The sequence below is a fragment of the Cebus imitator genome, unplaced genomic scaffold, assembly GCF_001604975.1.
Source record: "Cebus imitator isolate Cc_AM_T3 unplaced genomic scaffold, Cebus_imitator-1.0 Scaffold108, whole genome shotgun sequence".
Lineage (NCBI taxonomy): Eukaryota > Metazoa > Chordata > Mammalia > Primates > Cebidae > Cebus > Cebus imitator.
Window position 1 is genome coordinate 4,604,483 of NW_016107423.1, and position 27,013 is coordinate 4,631,495.

At 39.9% G+C, this 27,013-nt stretch overlaps 2 protein-coding genes across 2 annotated transcripts in view; one reads left to right on the top strand and one right to left on the bottom strand.

The window, feature by feature from the left end:
• Positions 1-8,821, bottom strand: part of SPART (spartin) — a 64,891-nt gene extending 56,070 nt beyond the window's left edge. Inside the window, exon 1 of the mRNA XM_017537975.2 lies at positions 8,654-8,821. The gene's annotated coding sequence lies outside the window, so the exon portion shown is untranslated. The remainder of the gene's footprint in view (positions 1-8,653) is intronic.
• Positions 1-26,796, top strand: part of LOC108310819 — a 45,774-nt gene extending 18,978 nt beyond the window's left edge. Inside the window, exons 4-7 of the mRNA XM_037741801.1 lie at positions 1,370-1,482; positions 13,937-13,988; positions 19,407-19,555; positions 26,643-26,796. Of these exons, the coding sequence (XP_037597729.1) occupies positions 1,370-1,482; positions 13,937-13,988; positions 19,407-19,555; positions 26,643-26,756 (428 nt within the window). The 3' untranslated portion in view covers positions 26,757-26,796. The remainder of the gene's footprint in view (positions 1-1,369; positions 1,483-13,936; positions 13,989-19,406; positions 19,556-26,642) is intronic.
• Positions 26,797-27,013: the final 217 nt, after the last annotated feature.

Consider the following 27,013-nt stretch of genomic DNA (forward strand, 5'->3'; position numbering starts at 1 on the left):
CTCTATTTGGGGGATTAACACCTTGTGGCCCAAGTCAGAATTCCTAGGGATCATCTTAGAAGCATCCAGCCCCCTAATTCAGCTCCACATACTAAAAGCAGCCAACATGCCTAGAGCAGGTACTGCATGCCAGATGCTGTCCCACACCCGCTAGAGGGGTCGGCTCACCTTGTTCTGATAGCAGTCACACGCTTTCTCAGAGATGGATTCGAGTGTCATGAGGCCTGAAACTTGTGTAGTTTCAGGGCCCATTAAAGAAAAAGAACAGAAGATTACAAATATTAGAATTAGTATTTACCAAAGTAAATATTTGGGCTAGTGCAAGTGGGGGGCCCTGAAAATTGACCTTCACTAGATTCATAATCTATCTGCCTTTGAGATAAATGCTATTCTCTGTGATTTTACACTGAGACAATCAAGGAACACAAACCTCCTGCCACAGGGGGCTCATTACCTCTTGCTGTATTTTAACAGAGGTCTCCTGTGTGACCTCTCTGCTGTTAACCACCCCCCTTTATCTATTCTCTACACTCACCCCAGAGGGATCTGCACATGGGGCCACATCTCTCTACTGATCTGAAGCTGTTACTGGTTCCTGGTCCCTTTCAGGATAAGAGCTAAACATGTTTTGCATGACTCCACGTGGGTGTCCCCTCTGACCGTGAAAGTGGCATGATGCTGAACTGCTAGGGGCTTCCACCAACATCCCACAGTTCCTACTCCTTTCCACGTGCCCTTCTGCTGCCAGGACTGCTCTCCTGCCATCTCCTCTGCACGCTGCTCTTTTCATCATTTTATCCAAAGTAGAAATTGAATTTTTGGTTATTTTTAGCTTATAGGGGCAACATATGGTTAAAGTAAAAAAAAAAAAAAAATTATACAATGCCAAAAGAAAAGCACAAAGAATGAGTAAAAACTACCAGAACTTTGACCCCATTTTCTGGGATGAACCACTGTTAAGTGTTTGGTATATATACTTTTCATTTTTCCTGCCGTGTGTGTGTGTGTGTGTGTGTGTGTGTGTTCTAGTCTATAAAATTGGAATATGTTACTATGTTATTATTCTTTTTCCTTAATCTTCCAGACTTCTCCCCAAAATGTTACTCATTTTGTTTTGTTTTTGCAAATCTCTTAGATTATTAGTAAAGCCGAGTCTCTCTTACTGGATTTCTTCTCCTGTAAACTGCCTATTGATATGACCCTCTTCTCTATAGAGCATAGATGAAGGTAGTGGTCATGTATGTTGAAATATTTGTCCAGCTTTATCTTTAGTTTTTTGACTTTGTAAGGATGAGGAATTTTAATTTGTATATACTTTTGGATGCCTTTAGAACAATTACCATACCTTTTTTTTTTTAAATCTCCATAGTTTCAGCATCTAGTACACTATCTGCGATGGAACAGGTGAGCTGGAATATTTGTAGAATGCATGGGTGGACTAAAGACCTATCATCTCACTGTAGATCACCCAGCATGTTGGAGGTAAGAGCTTATCCTCAGTCTCTTTACCCCTTCTCATACAGAACCAACCACCAAATCCTGCAAATTCAACCTTCAAAACGTCTTTACACATCTCACCACCAGCACCGCTCTGTCTGACTTATCATGTCTCACCTGGATTCCTGCAGTAGCTTCCTCTCTCTGGTCTTTCTATGCTAGTGCTTTCTCTATCTGTGACCAGGGTTTTCTAAAACACAATCTGTTCATTTTACTTTCCTGCTTAAAAACCTTGAATGACTCCATAGTGTCTGGAAAAGAAACCTAAATGCTTTAGAAAGGAGTTCAAGGCCCTCCCTAAAATCTGGTCTGACTTCTCTACTCAGCCCCATCTCTTTTTTTCTTCTCTCTCTTTACATCTTCTGTTCTCCAGCTCTGCCACACTTTCAGCTGTTCTGGGACAGACCTTATATTTCACAGCTCTTTGCTTATTAGATCCATCTCAAATGTCAGACATTCCGTGAAGTCTTGTCCTGTCTCTGTATCAAAATTATCACACTATTATTACCACCATTAGCACCACCACCCTTACCTGGTATACCTCCCTTTATCCTCTACACTTCCTCAATAATTCACAGATAAGTTTATATTTCGTTCCCAATTTCAACTTCCTGCCTGTATAGAAACAAATTTCTGGTTCAGCAGTTTCAATGAATCAATCAAATATTTGCACACCTGTTATGTGCAAAGTACTGACTCCGTTTATAATACTCAACTCACTTTTCAGCTGAGATTTTGAGTGCAGCTGCGTTCTGAAAAATTATTAGTTTATAAGAGTGTAAAAATATATGCATTTATAAAAATCTTGGGGGACCTTCTCTTTTGGCTTTAGAGCCCCCCTCCCTCTGTCTCTGTACAAGAGAGCTTCTTCCATCTTTTTCCTTCTTTCTTGTCTACTAAACTCTCCACTCCTTAAAACCACTCCACATGTGTCCATGTCACTTTATGTAAATTGGCATGAGGACCAAGAACCCTGGTGTTCCTCCACTCATCAGAGCCATATCATTTTGGTGCACGGGACGGGAAAGGAAATTCAATCATCAGACGGAAGCAGTCAAACTCCAAATGGTGCTGTAAACTGAACCACACATGGACATGCCATTCTTCTGAGGACCCTTAGATCGACCCCAGGAGGAGTCCTAGCTGCTCTTCCCCATTCAGTGCCCCTTTTCAGCAGGAAGTAGCCAGAAAGAGTTGTCGCCCCAAAACCCCCTAACAGCAGTTAGTGTGGCATCTCCACAGGGGAAAATGTTGTAGGAAAAGAGATCCATGGGAAGTTTTCATTTTTTAAAGCATCTCCAGAAAAGTTTCTTGTATTAAAGCCCTGGCTCTTAGAGCCAGGCCGGCAACCTTTGATATATAAATGTCAGCCATTAGAAACAGGGTCCACCCAAACATGGAGATTCCATGGCCTTCTTGCCCTTTCCCCACATGTTCCTGGCAACATGACTGCCCCCACATATCCCCATTGCATGTAGAACATCATGACTCCCTGCATTTGCATATTAAAAGGCTAGGTTGGGAGGGCCAGCTTTTTCATGGGCTACATGAATGACATGCCTAGTCAAACCAATCCCCTGAGCCCAATGCAAATAAATCACTGCCTCTTCCAACCTCTGCATGTATACCTGGGTAGTATCCTGGCAGGTGGGGACCTCCTCTTTTGGCTTTGGAGCCCCCTTCCCTCTGTCTTTGTACCAGGGAGCTTCTTCCTTCTGTCTTCTCCCTTTCTTCTTGTCTATTAAACTCTCCTTTCCTTAAAGCCATACAAAAAAAAAAAATAGTTAAATTGGGATGAAAAAAGCACTGTAAGCTGCTCTTGGAACAGGAGATCTGAAGCAAACAGGGAGGTAGATGGCAGTGTATTCCCAGCCTTGTTACCTAAGCAAGTGAGAGGGAAGCAGGTCTTCTATTCACGGTGATATCTTCTCACTCACTATGTGATGATTCAGTCATCTGGCACAATGTCCTCTAGTTAAATTAAAATATGTCTGAGTTTTTGGTCTAAATATAGTAATAGACACAAATATTAAAATCATGTTTCCTAAGCTTTTAAAAAATTATATATTCTCAGAACATGTTGGACAATCATTTGCCTCTGCAAATTTAAGGCACACGATTTAATTGTGTGTTCTCTGTTCTCATTGCAACATGCTTTAGAACTAAATATAAATAAGAAAAGGATTCAATATGCATAATATTAGTAAACCTTGCCCCTACTAAAATAATCATGGCTATAAAACTTTAAGGCTTATCACTTTCTTTCAAGGAAACAGTTGGGCATCTTTTAAACATGTCAACAACAAATAAAATTCTTTCATTTGTTCATTCTTTTCTCCCTTTCAGCATGTTAAGCACTGTATGAGCTGCTGAGATACAGAAATAAACAACAACACAGGTGTGTCCTTTGCTCAACCCCAGGCATAAATGAGCTTCCAAATGAACACAAACAAATCTGGAAGGCTTCTGAGGAAGAAGGACCATTAAAAAAAGGTAGAGAGAGAATATATTGAGATCATGTTTATTAATCACTGAAATAAAATATTCTCCAAAATTTCAGTGATTCCGCAGCCAATATATTATTACCCCTCCTTATTATGGGTTTACAGCCAAATTCTACCAGATGTACAAAGAGGAGCTGGTACCATTCCTTCTGAAACAATTCCAAACAATACAAAAAGAAGGAATCCTTCCTCACTCATTTTATGAGACTAACATCATCCTGATACCAAAACCTGGCAGAGAAACAACTAAAAAAGAAAACTTCAGGCCAATATCTATGATGAACATAGACGCAATAATCTTCAACAAAATACTGGCAAACTGAATGCAACAGCACATCAAAAAGCTTATCCATCACAATCAAGTAGACTTCATCCCAGGGATAAAAGCCTGATTCAACATACCCAAATCTGTAAACATAATCCATCCCATAAACAGAACCAAAGACAAAAACCACATGATCATCTCCATAGATGCAGAGAAGGCCTTCAACGAAATTGAACAGCCCTTTATGCTAAAAACTCTCAATAAACTAGGTATGGATGGAATGTATGTCAAAATAATAAAAGCTATTTACAACAAACTCACAGCCAATATCATACTGAACAGGCAAAAGCCAGAAGCATTCCCTTTGAAAACTGGCACTAGACAAGGATGCCCTTTCTCACCATTCCTATTCAATATAGTATTGGAATTTCTAGCCAGAGCAATCAGGCAAGAAAAAGAAATAAAGCGTATTCAATTAGGAAAAGAGGAAGTCAAATTGTCTCTATTTGCAGATGACATGATTTTATATTTAGAAGACCCAATCATCTCAGCCCAAAATCTCCTTAAGCTGATAAGCAACTTCAGCAAAGTCTCAGGATACAAAATCAATGTGCAGAAATCACAAGCATTCCTATACACCAATAACAGACAAATAGAGAGCCAATTGCTACAAAGAGAATAAAATACCTAGGAATACAATTAACAAATAATTTGAAGGATCTCTTCAAGGAGAACTATAAACAACTGCTCAAGGAAATAAGAGAGGACACAAACAGATGGAAAAACATTCCATGCTCCTGGTTAGGAAGAATAAATATCATGAAAATGGCCATACTGACCAAAGTAATTTGTAGATTCAATGTTATTCCCATCAAGCTACCGTATACCTTCTTCACAGAACTGGAAAAACCACCTTATACTTCATATGGAGCCAAAAGAGAGCCCACATAGCCAAGACAATCCTAAGCAAAAAGAACAAAGCTGGAGGCATCATGCTAGCTGACTTCAAACTATATTACAAGGCTACAGTAATCAAAACAGCATGGTACTGGTACCAAAACAGAGATAGAGACCAATGGAACAGAACAGAGGCCTTGGAAGTAATGCCGCACATCTACAACCATCTGATCATTGACAAAATTGACAAAAACAAGCAATGGGGAAAGGATTCCCTGTTTAATAAATGGTGTTGGGAGAACTGGCTAGCCATGTGCAGAAATAAACAACAGATACAGAAATAAAAAACAACAACAGAAAGCTGAAACTGGACCCCTTCCTTACACCTTACACTAACATTAACTCCGGGTGGATTAAATAGTTAAACATAAGACCTAACACCATAAAAAAACCTAGGCAATACCATTCAGGACATAGGCATAGGCAAGGACTTCATGACTAAAACGCCAAAAGCAATGGCAACAAAAGCCAAAATAGGCAAATGAGATCTAATTAAACTTAAGAGTTTCTGCACAGCAAAAGAAACAATCATCAGAGTGAATTGGCAACCAACAGAATGGGAAACAATTTTTGCAATCTACTCACCTGACAAAGAGCTAATATCCAGAATCTACAAAAAACTAAACCAAATTTACAGGAAAAACAAAACCCATTCAAAAGTGGGTGAAAGATATGAACAGACACTTTTCAAAAGAGGACATTTATGAGACCAAAGAACATATGAAAAATGCTCATCATCACTGGTCATTAGAGAAATGCAACTCAAAACCACATTGAGATACCATCTCATGCCAGTTAGAATGGTGATCATTAAAAAATCTGGAGACAACAGATGCTGTAGAGGATGTGGAAAAATAGGAACACTTCTACACTGTTGGTGGGAGTGTAAATTAGTTCAACTATTGTGGAAGATAGTATGGCGATTCCCCAAGGACCTAGAAATGGAAATTCCAGCAATCCCATTTGACCCAGCAATCTCATTACTGGGTATATACCCAAAGGATTATAAATCATTCTATTATAAAGACACACACACACACACGTATGTTCATTGCAGCACTGTTTACAATAGCAAAGACCTGAAACAAACCCAAATGCCCATCAATGGTAGACTGGACAAAGAAAATGTGGCACATATACACCACGGAATACTTTGCAGCCGTAAAAAGGATGAGTCCATATCCTTTGTAGGGACATGGATGAATCTGGAAACCATCATTCTCAGCCAACTGACACAAGAACAGAAAACCAAACACCACATGTTCTCACTCATAGGCAGACATTGAACAATGAGAACACAACACAGGATGTGGGGGTCTGTTGGGGAATGGGGGGCTAGGGGAGGGACAGCGGGGGTGGGGAGTTGAGAAGGGATAACATTGGGAGAAATGCCTGATGTAGGTGACAGGGGGATGGAGACAGCAAACCACCATGGCAAGTGTGTACCTATGCAACAATCCTGCAAGATCTGCACATGTACCCCAGAACTTAAAGTATAATAAAAAAAAAAAAAGAAAAAGAAAATCCCTGCCAATAGAAAGCTGCCTTTCCTGGTAGACTGCATGGAAGTCATACTGTTAGCTGGAACTTAAGATACCTTGCTGGTTTAATCAGTTGGTTACTATGGGTAAATTCAGTATTAAGAAAAGTGAAGCTACCAATATTATAGACATGTTTTACATTTTTCCAATTAGTCGTTACTAAAGCTAATTTTAAAAAGCTTAATATATTTCACTCTACATTTTTTGAGCACAAATATAACAGTTTAAAAAATAAATTGACTGGGCATGGTGGCTCACACCTGTAATCCCAGCTCTTTGGGAAGCTGAGGCAAGTGGATCACAAGGTCAGGAGGTCGACACTGTCCTGGCCAACATGGTGAAACCTCATCTCTATTAAAAATACAAAAATTAGCTGGATGTGGTAGTGCATGTCTGTATTCCCAGCTACACTTGAGGCTGAGGCACGAGAATCACTTGAACCCAGGTGGCAGAGGTTGCAGTGAGCCAAGATGTTGCCACTGCACTCCAGCCTGGTGACAGAGCAAGCTCCATCTCAAAAAAAANAAAAAAAAAAAAAAAAAAAAAAAAAAAAAAAAAAAATTGCAGAACATTTTCTTTAAGTAATACTATTTTTCTCAAAAATTAAATCAGCTATTGAGTTTCTTCCAAGATCATTTGCCTCTCATCTTTCTTCCAAGTGTCATCATCTTACCTATTTCAATTTTTATAAAACTTTAAACAGCAAGAGGCCAGGCAAAATGAAAAAACATAACGTATTAATTCATTTAGTCCCTTAAAAGCCGTATCAGAAGCAGTAGTTGAAAAAAATAGTATACTCTTCATGATCATATATAATGATCTTAGTACTAGCAGATATATAAGTACGATGGCATTTAACACAATTTCGTCTCCAAATTTTGCTGTGGTTTTATTAATGCCTTTTTGTTAGCTCTGAATTTTTTTCTTTTTTCTTTTTTTACAAACCAATTACATTCTTTATTTTAAAATATTCCATTAAGTTATTATTGATCGTAGTTAATCTGTTGTGCTACCAAAGAGTAGGTCTTTTTTTTTTTAAAATTGTACTTTAGGTTCTGAGGTACATGTGCTGATCATGCAGGATTGTTGGATAGGTACATACTTGGCAAGGTGTTTTGCTTACTCCATCCCCCCGTCACCTGTAACTGGCATTTCTCCCGATGTTATCCCTCCCAGCCTCCCCCCTCCTGCTGTCCCTCCCTTAGTCCCCCCACCACCAACCCCAGTGTGTAATGCTCCCCTCCCTTGAGTTTAAATTTTAATCTAGAACAATAACTGATTTATCCCAGCTGCCGATGACTGCCTGGAATGTGGTTTGGAGCATCTCCAAACCCAATGTACTTTCCCCCCAAGAAAACATAGGAAGATCTCTCTGCTCAGGCTTGGAAATTCATAAAGATCAGGTTTCCATCCTATATTTCAGGGTGACTTTAATGTAATTCCATGCCCACTGACTGCCTTTACTCCTACAGGTAAAGTAACAAACAAAGGAGTCAACTCTCAGGAACTCTCTCTCTGGTCTGCTTTATGTTGTCATTTTTCCTCATTGCTCTCTCATTCATTCAGTAATTCACCAAATATTTATGAAGCCTTCATTGTGTGCAAGGCAGTGAACTCCACACTGTAGGAAGAGTGAAGCCATGGAGGTCTCGGGCCTGACTCTCCATACCTTCGCCTTTCTGTTGAATTGAATTTTCTGTTAAGTTTAAAATACACGATAGAACTTTGACGATGTTAAGGCCCAGTCGGGGATGGAACGGAAAACCAGCCCTTAAAAATAAAGCTCCTCCGGCCCCGCCCAATACCTTTAGAAAGAATGAGGGTTATTCTAGAGCATAAATAAAACAGTAGTGATTAATAATGATAATAAAGTTTATCTCTTTACTCACCCAAGAGCAATCCTTTTGGGGCAAATCACTTATGATTTCCTTCCAGGATTGAAGAAAGCATGCACAGACGGAGTGTGGGGGCTGGTGCTGGTGCTGAGCCTGGCATGGGAAGGGAGGAAGCAAGAGTGAAAAGACTCTTTCATTCTCCTGGCAAAGGCAGCCTTGCAGCTGGGGCCACGGTCTGTGGTGCCGATCCATCTGCTGGGCCGTCGCCTCCCGAGAGAGCGTGTGTTCCTCCAACCATGCGCGTCTTAGCACCAGTCTCTGGCAGGAGCCAGGAGATGAGGAAGACAAATGATTCACATAACTTCAAAAAATGTGGATAATCACTTTATTTTTCTCCCAAACCAAGAATATCTACTCAATATAAACTTTTATCTGAGATCTCTCTTCCTCAGACCCAGGATCCTGAGCTTGCCGTCTAACCTGGCAGGTCAGTAAAACCTTACCCCGTTCAGGTCCTCACCTGTAAAATGAGAAGGTGGCAGCAGAGGTTCCAAAGGCTCCTTCCAAATGAAAACAAATACAATTTTTACGTCAGTAGAATTTCAAGGGGCTCACACTTGACTATTACCAAAGAGATAAAGAATTATTTGTTTATCTTTCTGTTAGTCTTTTTCTATCATTTTAGCTCACTTATTTCTACTTATTGACCCCAGTTTTGTATTTCTTATTTCTTCTCTTAACAGCACTGGATTAAAACAAGCAAAAATTTAAAGATTAATATCCTTTTAAAACATTTTAGACATACACCAGACACACACACACATATGCACACGTGTGCACACACACCCCTTGCATGTAGATGAAGCAGCTAGAAATGAAAGGCTAACTGAAACATAATTCCAGTGATTCTCAAACTTTAGTAGTCATTAAAATCACCTGGAAGATTTGTTAAAATGCATTTTGCTGGGCATCAACCCAGAGTTTTAAAGTTGCTAAATAAGGTGGAGTACCAAAATTAACATTTCTTACAGGTTCCAAGTAACACAGATGTTGCCAGTCTGGGACCACAATTTGAAAACTACAGCTAGTGCTCGACTTACGACCACGATTGGCTCTGACAGACTGGTCGTAACACGATTTGGTCGAAAGTTGAGTAGGCTAAATGCACGCGGAGATGGTAGTGCTGCCGGAAGCTGGTCCACACTGTCGTACGCCCAGCTGGGCAACGTTTGCACTGCTAGACGCGGAGCAGTCGTGGCTAGCGATTGTGGTCGTAAAGTCAAATGGTCGTAAGTTGCATAGGTCGTTAAGTCGATCAATACCTGTACTACTTTGTATCACAGCTTCCAAGGAGACTCCAGTGTGTGTTCTGTGTGTATCTTCTCTATGTGTGTATGTTCTGTATATATATGTGATCAGTATCTCCAATGTATGTTCTCATCTGATCCCTTAAAGTCATGATGCTCCTCAGGCAATAGTTTCTTCCCTCCACTGTTTGTAGTTGTCACCAATTTGAGATGGCAGTGGTGTTTTTCTTTGTGGCAAAGCACTTTCCATCTATTACTAATTGATTGCCTACTGATTTATTGGTTCCCTATTTCATTGCAAGGATTTCAAGCCGCTGTATAACTTGCATTTTAACATCTAGCATGACATTTCCCCTTTGTTTAGTTTCATTTTTGTGGCAGATTAAGAACTCCCACCAGCACACATTCCCATTTAAATCCCCCAGTCATTGTAGTCCAAAACTCTTTACCAGAAATTCTGCATGCCCGTGAGGGAATGTGTTCTCTTCCCAGGTCCACTAGGGGGGGTGTAGTTTTAAGGGCAAGAACTTCCCAGCGCCATGCCCCCATCCCATGCCTTTCCATCCGGGAGATTTAATGGTCTTTGTTTTAAATTTTTGCAAGAACCAAAGGTCAGTCACTCCAGTGGAAGTTCAAAGAACTCCTTTCATTGGCCAGGGGTCTTGGAGTAGGTAGGAATTCCTCCCAGGTTTAAAGTCCCCTTCTTCCACAACTCTTTGGACTCCATGTTTGGATCCCCTTGAACACTCCCTTCATGGAAACTGTCTTTTTCTCTCCTGAAATTCCCCCTCTGGGGTCCCCTTCCATCCAATGTGGAAGCTGTCTTTCCTCTCCTGGATTCTATCTTTCTGGATTCTTTCACTCAGTGTGAGAGGAGCTTTCCTTCTCTGGTTTTCCCCCTCTGGGAACCCTTCTCACTCAGCGTGAGAGTGGCTTTTCTTTCTCTCATTCTGTGAGAGCTAGCTGCTGCTTTCTCTCTCTTTTTCCTTTTGCTCTCTCTGCCTAAATAAATCACTTTTTTACAAAAACTTTTTGAGTCCGGTATTTACTTTACGAGCACACTGTGCCATGGTCTCCTCTCCCATTCTTAGGTGAGTGAAAGACCAAGAGCCTGGAGAAATGTCCTCTCAGGGGAGCTAAGCATGGCCCTGCAGCCCAAAACCCAGCAACACTCAGAAAACACATGCACACAATGAAGGTTGAGAGTCCACTCAACTCAGGGTGACAAGGTGGAGCCTTTGCAGTGCATTTAGTTAATGCTAATAGAGTTGCAGCATAGCATAATTGTACCAAGTTTCCATCTTTGCCCTGAGCAGTATATGAGCCTGAAATTGTAGAAGAAAGGATTTTGTAAACAGATTTATTTTGTGATATTTGGGTAGACAGTTCTTATTTACATAGAACAACTTTATACCAACTATAGAAAATGCTTTTCAATGAATCCTCTTTGAAATTTGTTCTTAGGTTCTTGTCTTCTAAGAGAGATCTGTAGAATAAATTATCCTGGGAAGTGTGTGGTATGGCACATAAAGAGGAAAGAGTGGTTATTTGTATTAAATAAAAACTGTAACCGATTTTTAAAAGATACTTATATGACTTAATCTCTGTTAGAGTGCCAACATTAAAACTAATTAACAATTATGAGGGCTTATTAGCAGTCCTCTCTCAAGGTGAGGAAACAAGATCTGTTCTTCAGCACTGCCTTCTGCTACCTGCCTGCTCCTTCCCATCTCGCTTTCTGCCCACACAGAGGGTCTTGGCATTTGGCAGGAAGAAAAATGACTTAGGAGGCCTGAAGCAGAAGGCTGCTGCTGTTGCTGTTGATTGATGGGTCTGGGTAATTTCACCTCTGGTGTCAAAAAGACCTAATTTTCATTTGCAAACTGCTTGCTGAAGCCAGCCACCTATCTCAGCCCTACCAAGTTTAGCCCACTCTTGACCCTGGCAGGCATTAGGCATTTCTTTCCCATTCACAGTTATCTACAACTTTTGTTTTTGAGTTGCACATATGTTTGTAGCATGTGGTATGTTTCTGCATGTATGTGTATATGTGTGAATCTAGGGTGAAGATGACTGAGCTTCAGGTCTCACTAGCGTAGATAGAACTTCAACTCTTCCTTTAAAACAGCTTGACTATATCAAATAATTTTTTTTAAAAGCTGCTCACTAATGATATTTTTGACATTTCACATTTCAATGAATATCTATAATATCTTGCTGATATGATTTGGTTGTGTCCCCACCCAAATCGCATCTTGAATTCCCATGTGTTGTGGGAGGCACCTGGTGGGAGGTAATTGAATCACAGGGGCAGGTTTTTCCCAAGCTGTTCTTGTAATAGTGAGTAAGTCTCATGAGATCTGATGGTTTTACAAGGGAGAGTTGCCCTGTGCAAGCTCTCTCTTTGCCTGCTACCATCCGTGTAAGACGTGACTTGCTCATCCTTGCCTTCCGCCATGATTGTGAGGCCTCCCAGCCACATGGAACTATAAGTCCATTAAACCCTTTTTCCTGTATAAATTACCCAGTCCTGGGTATGTCTTTATCAGCAGTGTGAAAATGAACTAATACACTTACTAAAGAGATTCTACTGTCACAAAAAAGTTATTCGATGCGTTACCTTGACTGTAGAAGCTGTGTTGTGAATTATGACTGTGGGCAGGAGCTATAGTGTTACTCTGTGTCTTCTACTAGTATAGATTGGTGGAGACCAGAATAATAATTTTTGTAAATTTATTATGTTTTTTAAATTTACTTGTTTATTTTTTTAAGATAGGATCTTACTCTCTGTCACTCAGGCTGGAGTGTAGTGGGAACTCAACACAGCATCAACCTCTTGGGCTCAGGTGCTGGGCTACCACAGCAGTGACCTCCTGGGCTCCCATCTCAGCCCCCTGAATAGCTAGAACTACAGTGCCCACCACCACACCCAACTAATTTTTTTATTTTTTGTGGAGACGAGATTTTGCCATGTTGCCCAGGGTGGTCTTGAACTCCTGGGCTCAAATGATCTACCTGCCTCAGCCTCCCAAAGTGTTAGGATTAGAGGTGTGAGCCACTGTGCCCAGCTATGTTTAATTTCTTAATTAGATAGAGGCATGAGAGTGGTCATTCTTTTTGTATGTGTAAATGTCTGATTTATTTCTATTGCCATTTATAATGCAAAGATAGATACTTCCTAATTAGTTACTCTGGCCAGGAATATTATTTATTTATAGAGCTGATGATATTATGTGACTTTTGTGAACTGATCTGCTTCTTGGTTTTGTTTCTGTTCTAAATTTAGCTTTTCACTTAATTGTAACCTTGAGCAAAATCAAACAGAGGTTTGATTGTTTTTAACTTTTTGATGGATAGTCAAGAAGATAACGGCCTTTAAACAGTTGAAGCTGTTCAAAAACACAACTCCTCCGAGAAGCTACTAAGAATTGGATCCATTCAAAGCTGAAACTGTTGTTCTTATCTGTTTGGTAAATCTAGATTAGACTTTTTGCAATTTGTGATGTAACGGTATACACTTACCATGGAGTTGCTGAGACAATTAGCATTAAGGATTGATCCCTTGTGGTATGACATAGTCTCAGAGAAGGCAAGGGAGGTAGCCTAGGGAGAGAATAGCTGTCAAGTCCTTTCTTGCCTTTACCGCTTATGAGATAGTAGGATTCTCCAGAAGTATGCTCTCTCCCCACATAGTGAGTGAGTCCCACCACCGTTAAGTCCAGACACATACTTGTTTTCCAGAGAGGATGCTTAATGACCAACATACTTTGTCCAGCTGGAGCCCCTGGCACTAAAGACCAGGGGAGAAATTCAACTCTTTTGAAAGATGCCAGGCCATGTAAACCAGAATAGTATTTCTAAATAGTAAAATGTTATTGGCCATGGAGACAATTTTACTCCTTCATCCTGTAGTGTCGATCTCCTGGGCTAAGGTGCTGGGCTCCGAATATATGCATAAATACTGATAATAACAACAATGATCATGATAATGCAACTCTTATACATCTAGGGATTATCTGCTTATTTTCAGAGCAAAGTCATGTTCCAGAGGCAGAATTCAGCAGCCAGAGAAGTTTTAAAAAGTGAGTACATTCTTTATTTTTAGTTGATAAAGAACATTAGAGGGATATGACTCAGACTGTGGGGCAACAAATTTTAAAAAGTGTTTCTCACTCCACTGTCCCTTCCTTCCTTCCTTCCTTCCTTCCTTCCTTCCTTCCTTCCTTCCTTCCTTCCTCCCTTCCTTCCTTCCTCTCTCTCTTTCTTTCTTTCTTTTTCTTTTGTTCATTCACACATAAACCCTTCTTTATTGCCATTCCTCAAATAGGTGTGTTTGTTACATAGGTATACATGTGCCATGGTGGTTTATGGCACCGATCAAACTGTCATCTGCATTAGATATTTCTCCTAATACTATCCCTTCCTTACCCCCAACACTAACCCTGGACAGGCCCTGGTGTGTGATGTTTCCCTCCCTGTGTCCATGTGTTCTCATTGTTCACCTTCCACGTATGGGTGATAATATGTGGTGTTTGGTTTACTGTTTCTGTGTTAGTTTGCTGAGAATGATGGTTTCCAGCTTCATCCATGTCCCTGCAAAGGACATGAACTCATACTCTTTATGGCTGCATAGTATTCCATAGTGTATATGTGCCAAATTTTCTTTATTCAGTCTATCATTGATGAGCATTTAGGTTGGTTCCAAGTCTTCGCTATTGTGAAGAGGGCTGCAATAAACATACATGTGCATGTGTCTTTATAGTAGAATGATTTATAATCCCAGTAATGGGATTGCTGGGTCAAATGATATTTCTTGTTCTAGATCCTTGAGGAATGGCCACACTGTCTTCCACAATGGTTGAACGAATTTAAATTCCCACCAACAGTGTAAAAGTGTTCCTATTTCTCCACATCCTCTCCAGCATCTGTTGTTTCCTGACTTTTTAATGATCACCATTCTAAATGGCATGAGATGGTATCTCAATGTGGTTTTGATTTGCATTTCTTTAATAAACAGTGATGATGAGCTTTTTTTCATATGTTTTTTGGCCACATAAATATCTTCTTTTGAGAAGTGTCTGTTCATATTGTTTGCTCACCTTTTGATGGGATATTTTTTCTTGTAAATTTATTTAAGTTCTTTGTAGATATTGGATATTAGCCCTTTGTCAGATGGATGGATTGCAAAAATGTTCTCCCATTCTGTAGGTTGCCTGTTCACTCTGATGATAGTTACTTTTGCTGTGCAGAAGCTCTTTTGTTTAATTAGATTCCATTTGTCAATTTTGGCTTTTGTTGCCGTTGCTTTTGGTGTTTTAGTCATGAAGTCTTTGGCCATGCCTATATCCTGAATGGTATTGCCTAGCTTTCTTCTAGGGGTTTTATGGTTTTAGGGCTTACATTTAAGTCTCTAATCCATCTTAGGTTAATTTTAGTGTAAGGTGTAAGGAAAGAGTCCAGTTCAGTTTTCTGCATATGGGTAGCCAGTTTTCCCAACGCCATTTATTAAGTAGGGAATCCTTTCCTCATTGTTTGTTTTTGTCAGGTTTGACAAAGATCAGGTGATTGTAGATGTGTGGTGTTATTTCTGAGGCCTCTGTTCTGTTCCATTGGTCTGCATAGCTGTTTTGGTACCAGTAGCATGCAGTTTTGGTTATTGTAGCCTTGTAGTAGAGTTTGGAGTCAGGTAGTGTGATGCCTTCAGCTTTGTCTTTTGGGTTCAGATTATCGTGGCTATATGGGCTATTTTTTGGTTCCATATGAAATTTAAAGTATTATTTTTTTCTAATTCTGTGAAGAAAGTCAATGGTAGCTTGATGGGGATAGCATTGAATCTACCAATTACTTTGGTCAGTATGGCCATTTTCATGATATTTATTCTTCTCAGTCATGAGAATGGAAAGTTTTTCCATCTGTTTGTGTCCTCTCTTATTTCCTTGAGAAGTGGTTTGTAGTTCTCCTTGAAGAGGTCCTTCACATCCTTTGTAAGTAATATTCCTAAGTATTTTATGCTCTTTGTAGCAATTGTAAATGGGAGTTCACTCATGATTTGGCTCTTTGGTGTATAGGAATGCTTGTAATTTTTGCACATTGATTTTGTATCCAGAGACTTTGCTGAAGTTGCTTATCAGCTTAAGGAGATTTTGGGCTGAGACGATGGGGTTTTCTAAATATACAGTCATGTCATCTGCAAACAGAGACAATTTGACTGCCTCTCTTCCTATTTGAATGCTCTTTCTTTCTTTTGGTTGCCTGATTGCCCTGGTCAGAACTTCCAATACTATGTTGAATAGGAGTGGTGAGAGAGGACATTCTTCTCTTGTGCCAGTTTTCAAAGGGAATGCTCCCAGCTTTCGCCCATTCAGTATGATATTGGCTGTGGGTTTGTCATAAATAGCTCTTATTATTTTGAGATATATTCCATCATACCTAGTTCACTGAGAGTTTTTTATCATGAAGGGGTGGTGAAATTTATCGAAGCCCCTTTTCTGCATTGATTGAGATAATCATGTGGTTTTTGTCATTGGTTCTTATGTGATGTATTATGTTTATTGATTTGCATATGTTGAACCAGCCTTGCATCCCAGGAATGAAGCCGACATGATCATGGTAGGTAAGCCTTTTGATGTGCTGCTGGATTAGGTTTGCCAGTATTTTATAGAGGATTTTTGCATCAGTGTTCATCAGGGATATTGGCCTGACATTTTCTTTTTTTGTGTGTGTGTCTCTGTCAGGTTTCAGTATTAAGATGATGCTGGCCTCATAAAATGAGTTAAGGAGGAGTTTCTCTTTTTCTATGGTTTGGAATAGTTTCAGAAGGAATGGTACCAACTCCTCTATGTACTTCTGGTAGAATTTGGCTGTGAATCTGTGTGGTCCAGGGCTTTTTATTGGTTGATAGGTTATTAATTACTTCCTCAATTTCAGAAACTGTTATTGATCTATTCAGGGATTTGACTTCTTCCTGTTTAGTCTTGGGAAGATGTATGTGTCCAGGAATTTATCCATTTCTTCTTGATTTTCTAGTTTATTTGCATAGAGGTGTTTCTAGTATTCTCTGATGGTAGTTTGTATTTCTGTGGAATCAATGCTGATATCCCCTTTATCATTTTTTATTTTGTCTATTTGATTCCTCTCTCTTTTCTTCTTTATTAGTCTAGCTAGTGGTCTATTTTGTTAATCTTTTAAAAAAATCCAGCTCCTGGATTCATTGATTTTTTGAAGATTTTTCATGTCTCTTTCTCTTTCAGTTCTGCACTGATCTTAGTTATTTCTTGTCTTCTGCTAGCTTTTGAATTTCTTTGCTCTTGCTTCTTTAGTTCTTTCAATTGTGATGTTAGGATGTCGATTTTAGATCTTTCCTTCTTTCTCCTGTGGGCATTTAGTGCTATAAATTTCCCTCTAAACACTGCTTTAGCTGTGTCCCAGAGATTCTGGTAAGTTGTGTCTTTGTTCTCATTGGTTTCAAAGAACTTATTTAGTTCTACCTTAATTTTGTTATTTATCCAGTAGTCATTCAGGAACAGCCTATTCAGTTTCCATGTAGTTGTGTGGTTTTGAGTGAGTTTCTTAATCCTGACTACTAATATGATTACACCGTGGTCTGAGAGACTGTTATAATTTCTGTTCTTTTGCATTTGCTGAGGAGTGTTTTACTTCCAGTTATGTGGTTGATGTTAGAACGAGTGTGATGTGGTACTGAGGAGAATGTATATTCTGTGTGTTTGGAGTAGAGAGTTCTGTAGATGTCTGTTAGATCCACTTGGTCCAGAGCTGAGTTCAAGTCCTGAATATTGTTAATTTTCTGTCTTGTTGATCTAATATTGACAGTGGGGTGTTAAAGTCTCCCACTATTACTGTGTGAGAGTCTAAGTCTCTTTGTAGGTCTCTAAGAACTTGCTTTCTGAATCTGGATGCTTCCGTATTTGGTGCATATATATTTAGAAGAGTTAGCTCTTCTTGTTGCATTGATTCCTTTACCGTTATGTAATGCGTTTCTTTGACTTTTTTGGTCTTTGTTGGTTTAAAGTCTGCTTTATCAGAGACAAGGATTTCCACCTATTTTTTTTTCCTTGGTAAATATTCCTCCATCCCTTTATTTTGAGCCTGTATGCGTCTTTGCAGGTGAGATAGGTCTCCAGAAAACAGCATACCAATGGGTCTTGACTCTTTATCCAATTTGCCAGTCTGTGTCCTTTAATTGGGACATTTAGCCTGTTTACATTTAAGGTTAATACTGTTATATGTGAATTTGATCCTGTCATTATGATGCTAGCTGGTTATTTTGCCCATTAGTTGATGCAGTTTCTTCATAGTATCAATGGTGTTTGCAATTTGGTATGTTTTTGCAGTGCCTGGTACTGGTTTTTCCTTTCTATATTTAGTGCTTCCTTCAGGAGCTCTTGTAAGGCAGGCCTGGTGGTGACAACATCTCTCAGCATTTGCTTGTCTGTAAAGAATTTTATTTCTCTTTCATTTGTGAAGCTTAGTTTCAGGATATGAAATTCTGGGTTGAAAAAATTCTTTTTTTTACAAATGTTGAATATTGGCCCCCACTCATTTCTGGCTTGTAGGGTTTCTGCTGAGAAATCTGCTGGTAGTCTGATGGGCTTCCCTTTGTGGGTAACCTGACCTTTCTTTCTGGCTGCCCTTAAAATTTTTTTCCTTCATTTCAACCTTGGCAAATCCAATGATTATGTGTATTGGAGTTCCTCTTCTCAAGGAGTATCTTTGTAGTGTTCTCTGCATTTCCTAAATTTGAATGTTGGCTTGTCTTTCTAGGTTGGGAAGTTCTCCTGGATAATATCCTGAAGAGTGTTTTCCAACTTGGCTCCATTCTCCCAGTCACTTTCAGGTACATCAATCACATGTAGGTTTGGTCTTTTCACATAGTCCCATATTTCTTGGAGGATTTTTTCATTCCTTTTTATTCTTTTTACTCTAATCTTGTCTTTACACTTTATTTCATTAAGTTGATCTTCAATCTCTGATATCCTTTCTTCCACTTCATTGATTCAGCTATTGATACTTGTGTATGCTTCACAAAGTTCTTGTGCTGTGTTTTTCAGCTTCATCAGGTCATTTATATTCTTCTCTAAACTGGTTATTCTAGTTAGCTATTCCTCTAATCTTTTTTCAATGTTCTTAGCTTCCTTGAATTGGGTTAGAACATGTTCCCTTAGCTTGAAGGAGTTTGTTATTATGAATTTTTTGAAATCTACTTCTGTTAATTCATCAAACTGATTCTATGTCTAGTTTTGTTTTCTTGCTGACGAGGAGTTGTTATCCTTTGGAAGAGAAGAAGCATTCTGATTTTTGGAATTTTCAGTCTTTTAATGCTGGTTTTTCCTCATCTTCATGGGTTTATCTACCATGATGTTGGTCTTTGATGTTGGTAACCTTTGTATAGAGTTTCTCTGTGAATGTCCTTTTTGTTGATGTTGATGCTCTTCCTTTCTGTTTGGAGTTTTCCCTCTAACAATCAGGACTCTCTGCTGCAGGTCTGCTGGAGTTTGCTGGAGGTCCACTCCAGACTCTATTTGCCTTGTTGTCACCAGCAGAGGCTACAAAAGAGCAAAGATTGCTGCCTGCTCCCTCTGAAAGTTTCACACCAGAGGAGCACCCACCAGATGCCAGCTGGAGCTCTCCTGTATGAGGTGTCTGTCCACCCCTGCTGGGAGGTGTCTCCCAGTAAGGAGGCATGGGGGTCAGGGACCCACTTGAAGAGGCAGTCTATCTCTTAGCAGAGCTCGAGCACTGTGTTGGGAGGTTTGCTGCTATCTTCAGAGCTGGCAGGTAGGAATGTTTACATCTGCTGAAGCTGTGCCCACATTTTTCCCTTCCTCTAGGTTCTCTGTCTCAGGGAGATGGGAGTTTTATCTATAAGTCCCTGACTGGGGCTGCTGCCTTTCTTTCAGAGATGCCCTGCCCAGAGAAGAGGAATCTAGAGAGGCAGTCTAGCTACAAGGGCTTAGCCAAGCTTCAGTGGGCTCCGCCCAGCTTGAAATTCCTGGCAGCTTTGTTTACATTGTGAAGGGAAAACCATCTATCTACTCAAGCCTCAGTAACAGCAGACACCCCTGCCCCCACCAAGCTCAAGCATCCCAAGTTGATTTCAGACTGCTGTGATGGCAGTGAGAATTTCAAGCCAGTGGATCTTAGCTAGCTGGGCTCTGTGGGTGTGCGATCCACTAGCTAGATCACTTGGCTCCCTGACTTCAGCCCTTTTCCAGGGGAGTGAACTGTTCTGTCTCGCTGGTGTTCCAGATGCCAATGGGGTATGAAAAAAAAACTCCTGCAGCTAGCTCAGTGTCTGCCCAAATGGCTGCACAGTTTTGTGCTTGAAACACAGGGCCCTGGTGGTGTAGGCACCCAGTGAAATATCCTGGTCTCTGGGTAGTGAATACCATAGGAAAAGCATAGTATTTGGGTCAGAGTGCACAGTTCCTCGTGGCACAGTCCTTTATGGCTTCCCTTGGCTAGGGGAGGGAGTTCCCCTACACCTTGTGCTTCCTGGGTGAGGCAATGCCCCACCCTGCCTCTGCTCACCCTCCTTGGGCTACACCCACTGTCTAACTGGTCCCAATGAGATGAGATGGGTACCTCAGTTGGAAATGCAGACATCACCTGCCTTCTGCATTGATCTCACTGGGAGCTACAGATAAGAGGAGTTCCTAATGAGCCATCTTGCCAGCCACCCCAGCTTTGTATAGTTACTACTACTAGTGAGTTTTACACCTTCAAGTGATTATTTATTGCTCATTAATTTTTTTTCTTTCTAATTAAAGTACTTTTTTTTAGCCTTTATTGTAGGACAGGTCTGGTATTGATGAAATCCCTCAACTTTTGTTTTGTCTGGGAACATCTTTATTTCCCCTTCATGTCTAAGTATATTTTCACCAGATACACTATTCTAGGTTAAAAGTTTTTTTTTTTGTTGTTGTTGTTGTTGTTGTTGTTTTTGTCCTTTAGCACTTTACCTCTTTCTCTTGGCCTGTAAGGTTTCCGATGAAAAGTCTGCTGTCAGATGTATTGGAGCTTCATTGTATGTTATTTGTGTTTCTTTCATTTGCTGCTTTTAGGATTCTTTCTTTATTCTTGACCTTTGGGAGTCTGACTAGTAAATGCCTTGAGGTAGTATGCTTTGGATTAAATCTGCTTGGTGTTCTATAACCTTCTTGTACTTGGATATTGATATATTTCCACAGGTTTTAAAAGGCCTCTGTTGTTATCCCTTTGAATAAACTTTCTTTCTCTTTCTGTACTACCTCTTTAATGCCAGTAGCTCTTAGATTTGTCCATTTGTGGCTATTTTTAGATTTTTATTTTTAGCCACTAGAGGGCAAATCTAAGAGTTAATGGCCTTAAAGAGGCCTATAGGCATGCTTCATTGTTTTTTATTCTTTTTTCTTTTGTCTCCTTTGACTGTGTATTTTCAAATAGCCTGTCTTCAAGTTCACTAATTCTTTATTCTGCTTGATCCATTCTGCTATTTAAGGGTTCTGATACATCCTTCAGTATGCCAATTGCATTATTCAGCTCCAGAATTTCTGTTTGATTGTTTTTGATTATTTGAATCTCTTTGTTAGATTTATCTGATGGAATTCTGAATTCTTTCTGTTATCTTGAATTTCTTTGAGTTTCCTCAAAATAGCTATTTTAAATTTTCTGTTTGAAAGGTCACATATCTGTTTCTCCAGGATTGGCCCCTGATGGCTTATTTAGTTCATTTGGCAAGGTCATGTTTTCCTGGATGGTTTTGGTGTCTGGCCGTTAAAGAGTTAGGTATTTATTGTAGTCATCAGTGTCTAGGCTTATTTGTAGCCATCCTTTTGGGAAGGGTTTCCATCCTATTTGAAAGGACTTGGGTGTTGTGATCTAACATGTATCTACTTTAGGGAGCTCCCCAAGCCCAGTAACAATATAGCTCTTATAGACTCATAGAGGTACTATCTTGATGATCTTAGACAAGATCCAGGATAATTCTCTGGATTACCAGGCAGAGACTCTTGTTCTCTTTCCTTACTTTCTCCCAAACAGAGTCTCTCTCTCTCTCTCTCTCTCTCTCTCTCTCTTTCTGTTCTGAGCCACCTAAAGCTAGGGTTGAGTGACACAAGCACCCCTGTGGCCATACCCTCTATGACTGCACTGGGTCAGACCTGAAGCTGGGTCTTACCCACAGCCTACTGTAATGACTCCTTGGCTTCTGCCTGTGTTCACTGGAGGCTCTGGGGCTCTCCAATCAGCAGGTAGCAAAGCCTGCCAGGCCTTTGTCCTTCCCTTCAGGGCACTGAGGTCCCTTAGCCCCAAGTGGGTTCAGAGGTACTATCCAGGAGTCAGGGACTAGAGTCAAAAACCTTGGAAGTCTACCTGCTACTCTACTGTATTGTGGTTGAGCTGGCACTCAAACCACAAGACACAGTCCTTCCCACTCTTCCTTCCCTTTTCCAAAGGCAGAGTAGCCTCACCCAGTAGCCACCATCACCACAGGCCATGAGGGGTCCTATTAGACTACCAGCCAATGTTTCCTTAAGGCCCAAGGGCTCCTAAGTCAGCTGTGGTGAATGCTGCCTGGCTCGGGACTCACCCTTCAGGGCAGTGGGCTTCCCTCTTGCCCAGAGCAGCTCTAGAAGTGCCTTCCAAGAATCAAGTCCTAGAATTGGGGACCCCAAGAACCCACTTGCTCTCTTCCCTGCTGTGCCCACGCTGGTGCTTGAAGCCAGCATATCTCCGAGGCTCACCCAAGGCCCTTGATGTAGTATCTGGGTATTGTTGTCAGTTATTCAGGGACCAAGGGCTCTTCAGTTAGCAGGTGATGAATGCTGCCAGGACTAGCTCCTTTCGTTCAAGGCAGCAAGTTCCCTTCTGGCCCACGGTTTGCCTAGAAATGTTGTCTGGGAGTTAGGGCCTCGAACGAGGGCCTCATGACTCTGTCTGGTGCCCTGTCCTGCTATGGCTTAGCTGGTATCCAAGATGCAAAACAAAATCCGCCCCACTCTTCCCTCTCCTCTCCTCAAGCAAAGGAAGGGGTCTATTTCGGAGCTACAAGCTATGCAGCCTGGGGTGAGGGGAAGGGTGATGCTAGCACTCCCTTAGCTGCCCCAGCTGGTGTCTCAGTAGTACATTTCTTTTTATTCATCCTACTTGGGATTTGATGTGCTTCCTGAGTCTGAAGGATGCATGCCTTTAATCCATCCTGGAAATTCACATAACATAAAATTCACCATTGTAAATTCAGTGGCTTAACTCTTATATTTTGAAATATTGTCTCTTCCCTTTCTATTCATGCTCTCTTTCAGGAACTCCAAGTTATATCAAATTTTCTTATTCTATCCTCCATGATTCTTAATCTCTCTTTTATGATTTCTGTCTTTTTGCCTCTTTATTCTATTATATGTGTAATTTCTTCAGTTCTGTCTTTGCTTTCAATAAATTGCTCTTTGACTGTGTCTGTTCTGCTGTTTAGCCCATCTACTGAATTGATTTCAGTGATAATGTTTTAAGCTTTAGAAGTTGCACATTTGATTCCTTTCTGAAACCTTCTGGTCCTTGACTATGAGCTCTTCATATTTTTGACACCTTTGGAGGAATCACATTGAAATGGACACTTGGCTTCTATAACATTTATTTTTTATTATCTATTTGATAATTTCAAATCTCCAATTTTTTGGTGCTTTAACCAGGTACTCCAAGATATTACCAATCTGGCATTCTTTTAAATGTTCAGGATTTCCTGGATGCTGCAGGTGGTATAATTTGAATCATAAATCCAAGTAGGGGGTATTATTGAGGATCCCGGTGGGGTGTGGTGGCTCACGCCTGTAATCCCAGCATTTAGGCAGGCTGAGGCGAGTGGATGGCCTGAGGTCAGGAATTTGAGATCAGCCTTGCCAACATGGAGAAACCTTGTCTCTACTAAAAATACAAAAATTAGCCAGGCGTGGTAGTGGATGCCTATAATCCCAGCTACTTGGGAGGCTGAGGCAGGAGAATTGCTTGAACCCAGGAGGTGGAGGTTGCAGTGAGGAGAGATTACACCACTGCACTCCAGCCTGGGCAACAGAGCAAGACTCTGTCTCAAAAAAATAAAAATGAAAATAAACAAGTAAAGATTCTCAGGTGAGAGTTTGCAGTTTTTATTCTTCTTTTCTACCCAGAGCAAAAGAGTATAGTCCTTTGAGTGTACTAATGTTTGTTGAGGCCTGGAATCTAAATCAGCTTTGTTCAGGCCAAAAGTCTTTCCTTTTTGTTCCAGAACAGTCATTACAATTCAAGGTTATTTTTACTGTATTTGAGGTGTTTTTGCATAGGAATAGTCAGTTTTCAGTGGGTGCCATGTCACTAAAAGGAACTAAAGTCTTTGACAGTGGAATAACTACTGGGAAATCTTATATTAAATATAGAAATAAATCAGGAATTGTGATTTAAAAACCACGTGAAGTCAGGTTGTATTTTCATAGCATTTTTGGGTAAAGAACAAAAATAAAACTATTTCGTGTATGATGAAAGTAATTGGGAAGAGGTGTGTAATAGGATCATGTGGATGTGATAGTCATAAGACAAATTGTACAGTTTGACCCTTAGTAATAAATATCATTGCTTAAATTGAAGTGTTTGGTTAGCACCCTAAAAAATATATCTTCTTATATTGTTAAAGGAAGTTGGCGCTGATGCATGAGTATGAACATGTATTAATACTCTGAAATTGGCCTACAGAAGAACTGTTTAAGCTGTGTTTGGCCAACACATATCTTCCTTGAAAAAGACTTAGACTATTAGCTGATTATTCCTTAAAAGCCATTTAGCACAACCCACATCTCATATCTTAATTTGCAATGTTCCATACAAATTCAGTTCTTTTCAATAGTTTGGTGAAGGGTATATGTCACCTTTTATATGGCAGCACTTATGTTTGAAGATTGCTATCAAATGGAAGAAAACTGGCTACTTTCTATGTAAATATTTTGTTGAATATTTATAGCTCTCTAGGAGTTTTCCATCAGTTTCCATGACAGAGTCCAGCAACAGATGTACCAAAAAAAATCTCCAAGGAATATCTTGTTTAGATTTACTTTGGGGAACCACGACCTCATCCCTATGGGTCCAGAGGGAAGCTATGGGCAGAGTCCCATGAACCAGCCTCTGCACTTGAGCATATGTGGAACTCTGGTGGAGTTGAAGGAGATTCTAATATCAGGGAGAGAAGCTCTTTGTCTGTAAACATGAAAACTGAAACAAATGTAGACTTTCAGGGTGCTTACTGATAAATCAATTCTATAGAACAAGAAGAAGAAGAATTAAAGAAACAAAGCTCTAGCTTTTACTAATCAAATACCTTTAGGTCAGCGGAGGCTTCAGAGCTAGACTAGCTCTTTAATCCCCTCTTTATGTAAGATCCCTAGGTATTCGCTTACTCTTATGTGATGTCTACTACACGCTTAAAATGAACTTTTGTGAAATTTATCTGGTATCTAAGTATTTGGTTGCGGGAAAGTTTAAAAACAAAACAAAAAACAAAACCTGACTGCCCTATTGCCAGAGGCAGACTGTCTTAGCCATCTTGTATCCCTTATTCTGGATATTAGTAGGTAAACATGATTTTTTTTTGTTAAATTCAATAACAAGCAGGTTCATCTAATCATTGTTATAAACAAAAGTGAGAGAGATACTATCAGCTTTATTTTTGAGCAGTGGTTTATCCCAAATACATGTGTTTTATCAGCTATTCTCCTTGTTTATAATATGGCCTTGGAATTCCAGAAGGCCATGCAATTAAGATAAATAATCATCAAAACAGCAGGAAATACCCTTTTTATTTTCTTTTCCAAGCAAATTTAGATAACACATTACTTTTTGTAATTTGGTGCCTTTTCTAGAATGCTTTTCTTTGCCCCCAAAGCAAATAACAACACAATCCCTGAAGCCTCCAAATATTTGAATCTATTTTTCTTGGAGTTTCCATGGTATCTCCTTGATGTAAGTGGACCTGAAAAGTCTTTGCAGATAAATATTTGAAAATAAATTTTATATTACTTCTAAAATCTGGCAAGGGAAATTATCTCTAAAGACACTCATCTCATTGACTGGGCAGTTTATTAAACTTTAACCACCTTTTAAATATTTTCATTGTTCAACAGTGCATGTTCCCATAAGGTAAAAGATTCAGCTACCCAGAGCTTGAAGGATAATTATATAATTTCCACAAAAGTCTTATAAACCTTAGACACAGTTGAGTAATAACACAGAATTAAATAGTGCTGTCAGTACTCAGTCTATCAGCGAGACCAATAAGAGTTGAAGTGGGTGGCATATTTCAACAAATGGTATCAGCAGAATATCACTAAGATTCAGAATAGCTGGGAAGACTAGGTCATATCTAATTAATCCTGAAACATTATTTAATTGTCCTAATCAACTGCCATACTAATTCATGTTACTTATACCAATTCTAAAGAGATCTTAGTCTGGCCTTTTTGAAAAGTCATCTTCATTCAGGACAGTTATTCAATTTCAATTTAATTCTTCATTTCAAAGAGGAATAATGATATCTACTTATTTTGAATAATAAATTATTATATAATGTGATCTAACTGAAATTTAATTAGTAAGTCACCAGTCACATTTAGTGAAAATCTAAGTGAAATTTAATTAGTAAGTCACCAGTCACATTTAGTGAAAATAGAAAACATACTTTCCTTTGTTTTCAGAAATAAGTAATTGCTTTTGTCATTCCACAGAAAGCTACTGACCATCTGCTATTCCTAACACTTTGGACACTGTGGAGAAAGAATAATAGTGCATTTATGATTGTTCCAGGAAACAAGAAGCCAAGAATTAGACAAATTGGCTAGGCACAGTGGCTCATGCCTGCAATCCCAGCACTTTGGGAGGCCAAGGTAGGTGGATCACCTGAGGTCAGGAGTTGGAGACCAGCCTGGCCAATATGGTGAAACCATGTCTCTACTAAAAATACAGAAAAATTAGCCAGGTGTAGTGGTGCATGTCTGTAATCCCAGTTACTCAGGAGGCTGAAGCAGGAGAATTGCTTGAATCTGGAAGGTGGAGGTTGCAGTGAGCCAAGATCATGCCACTGGACTCCAGCCTGGGT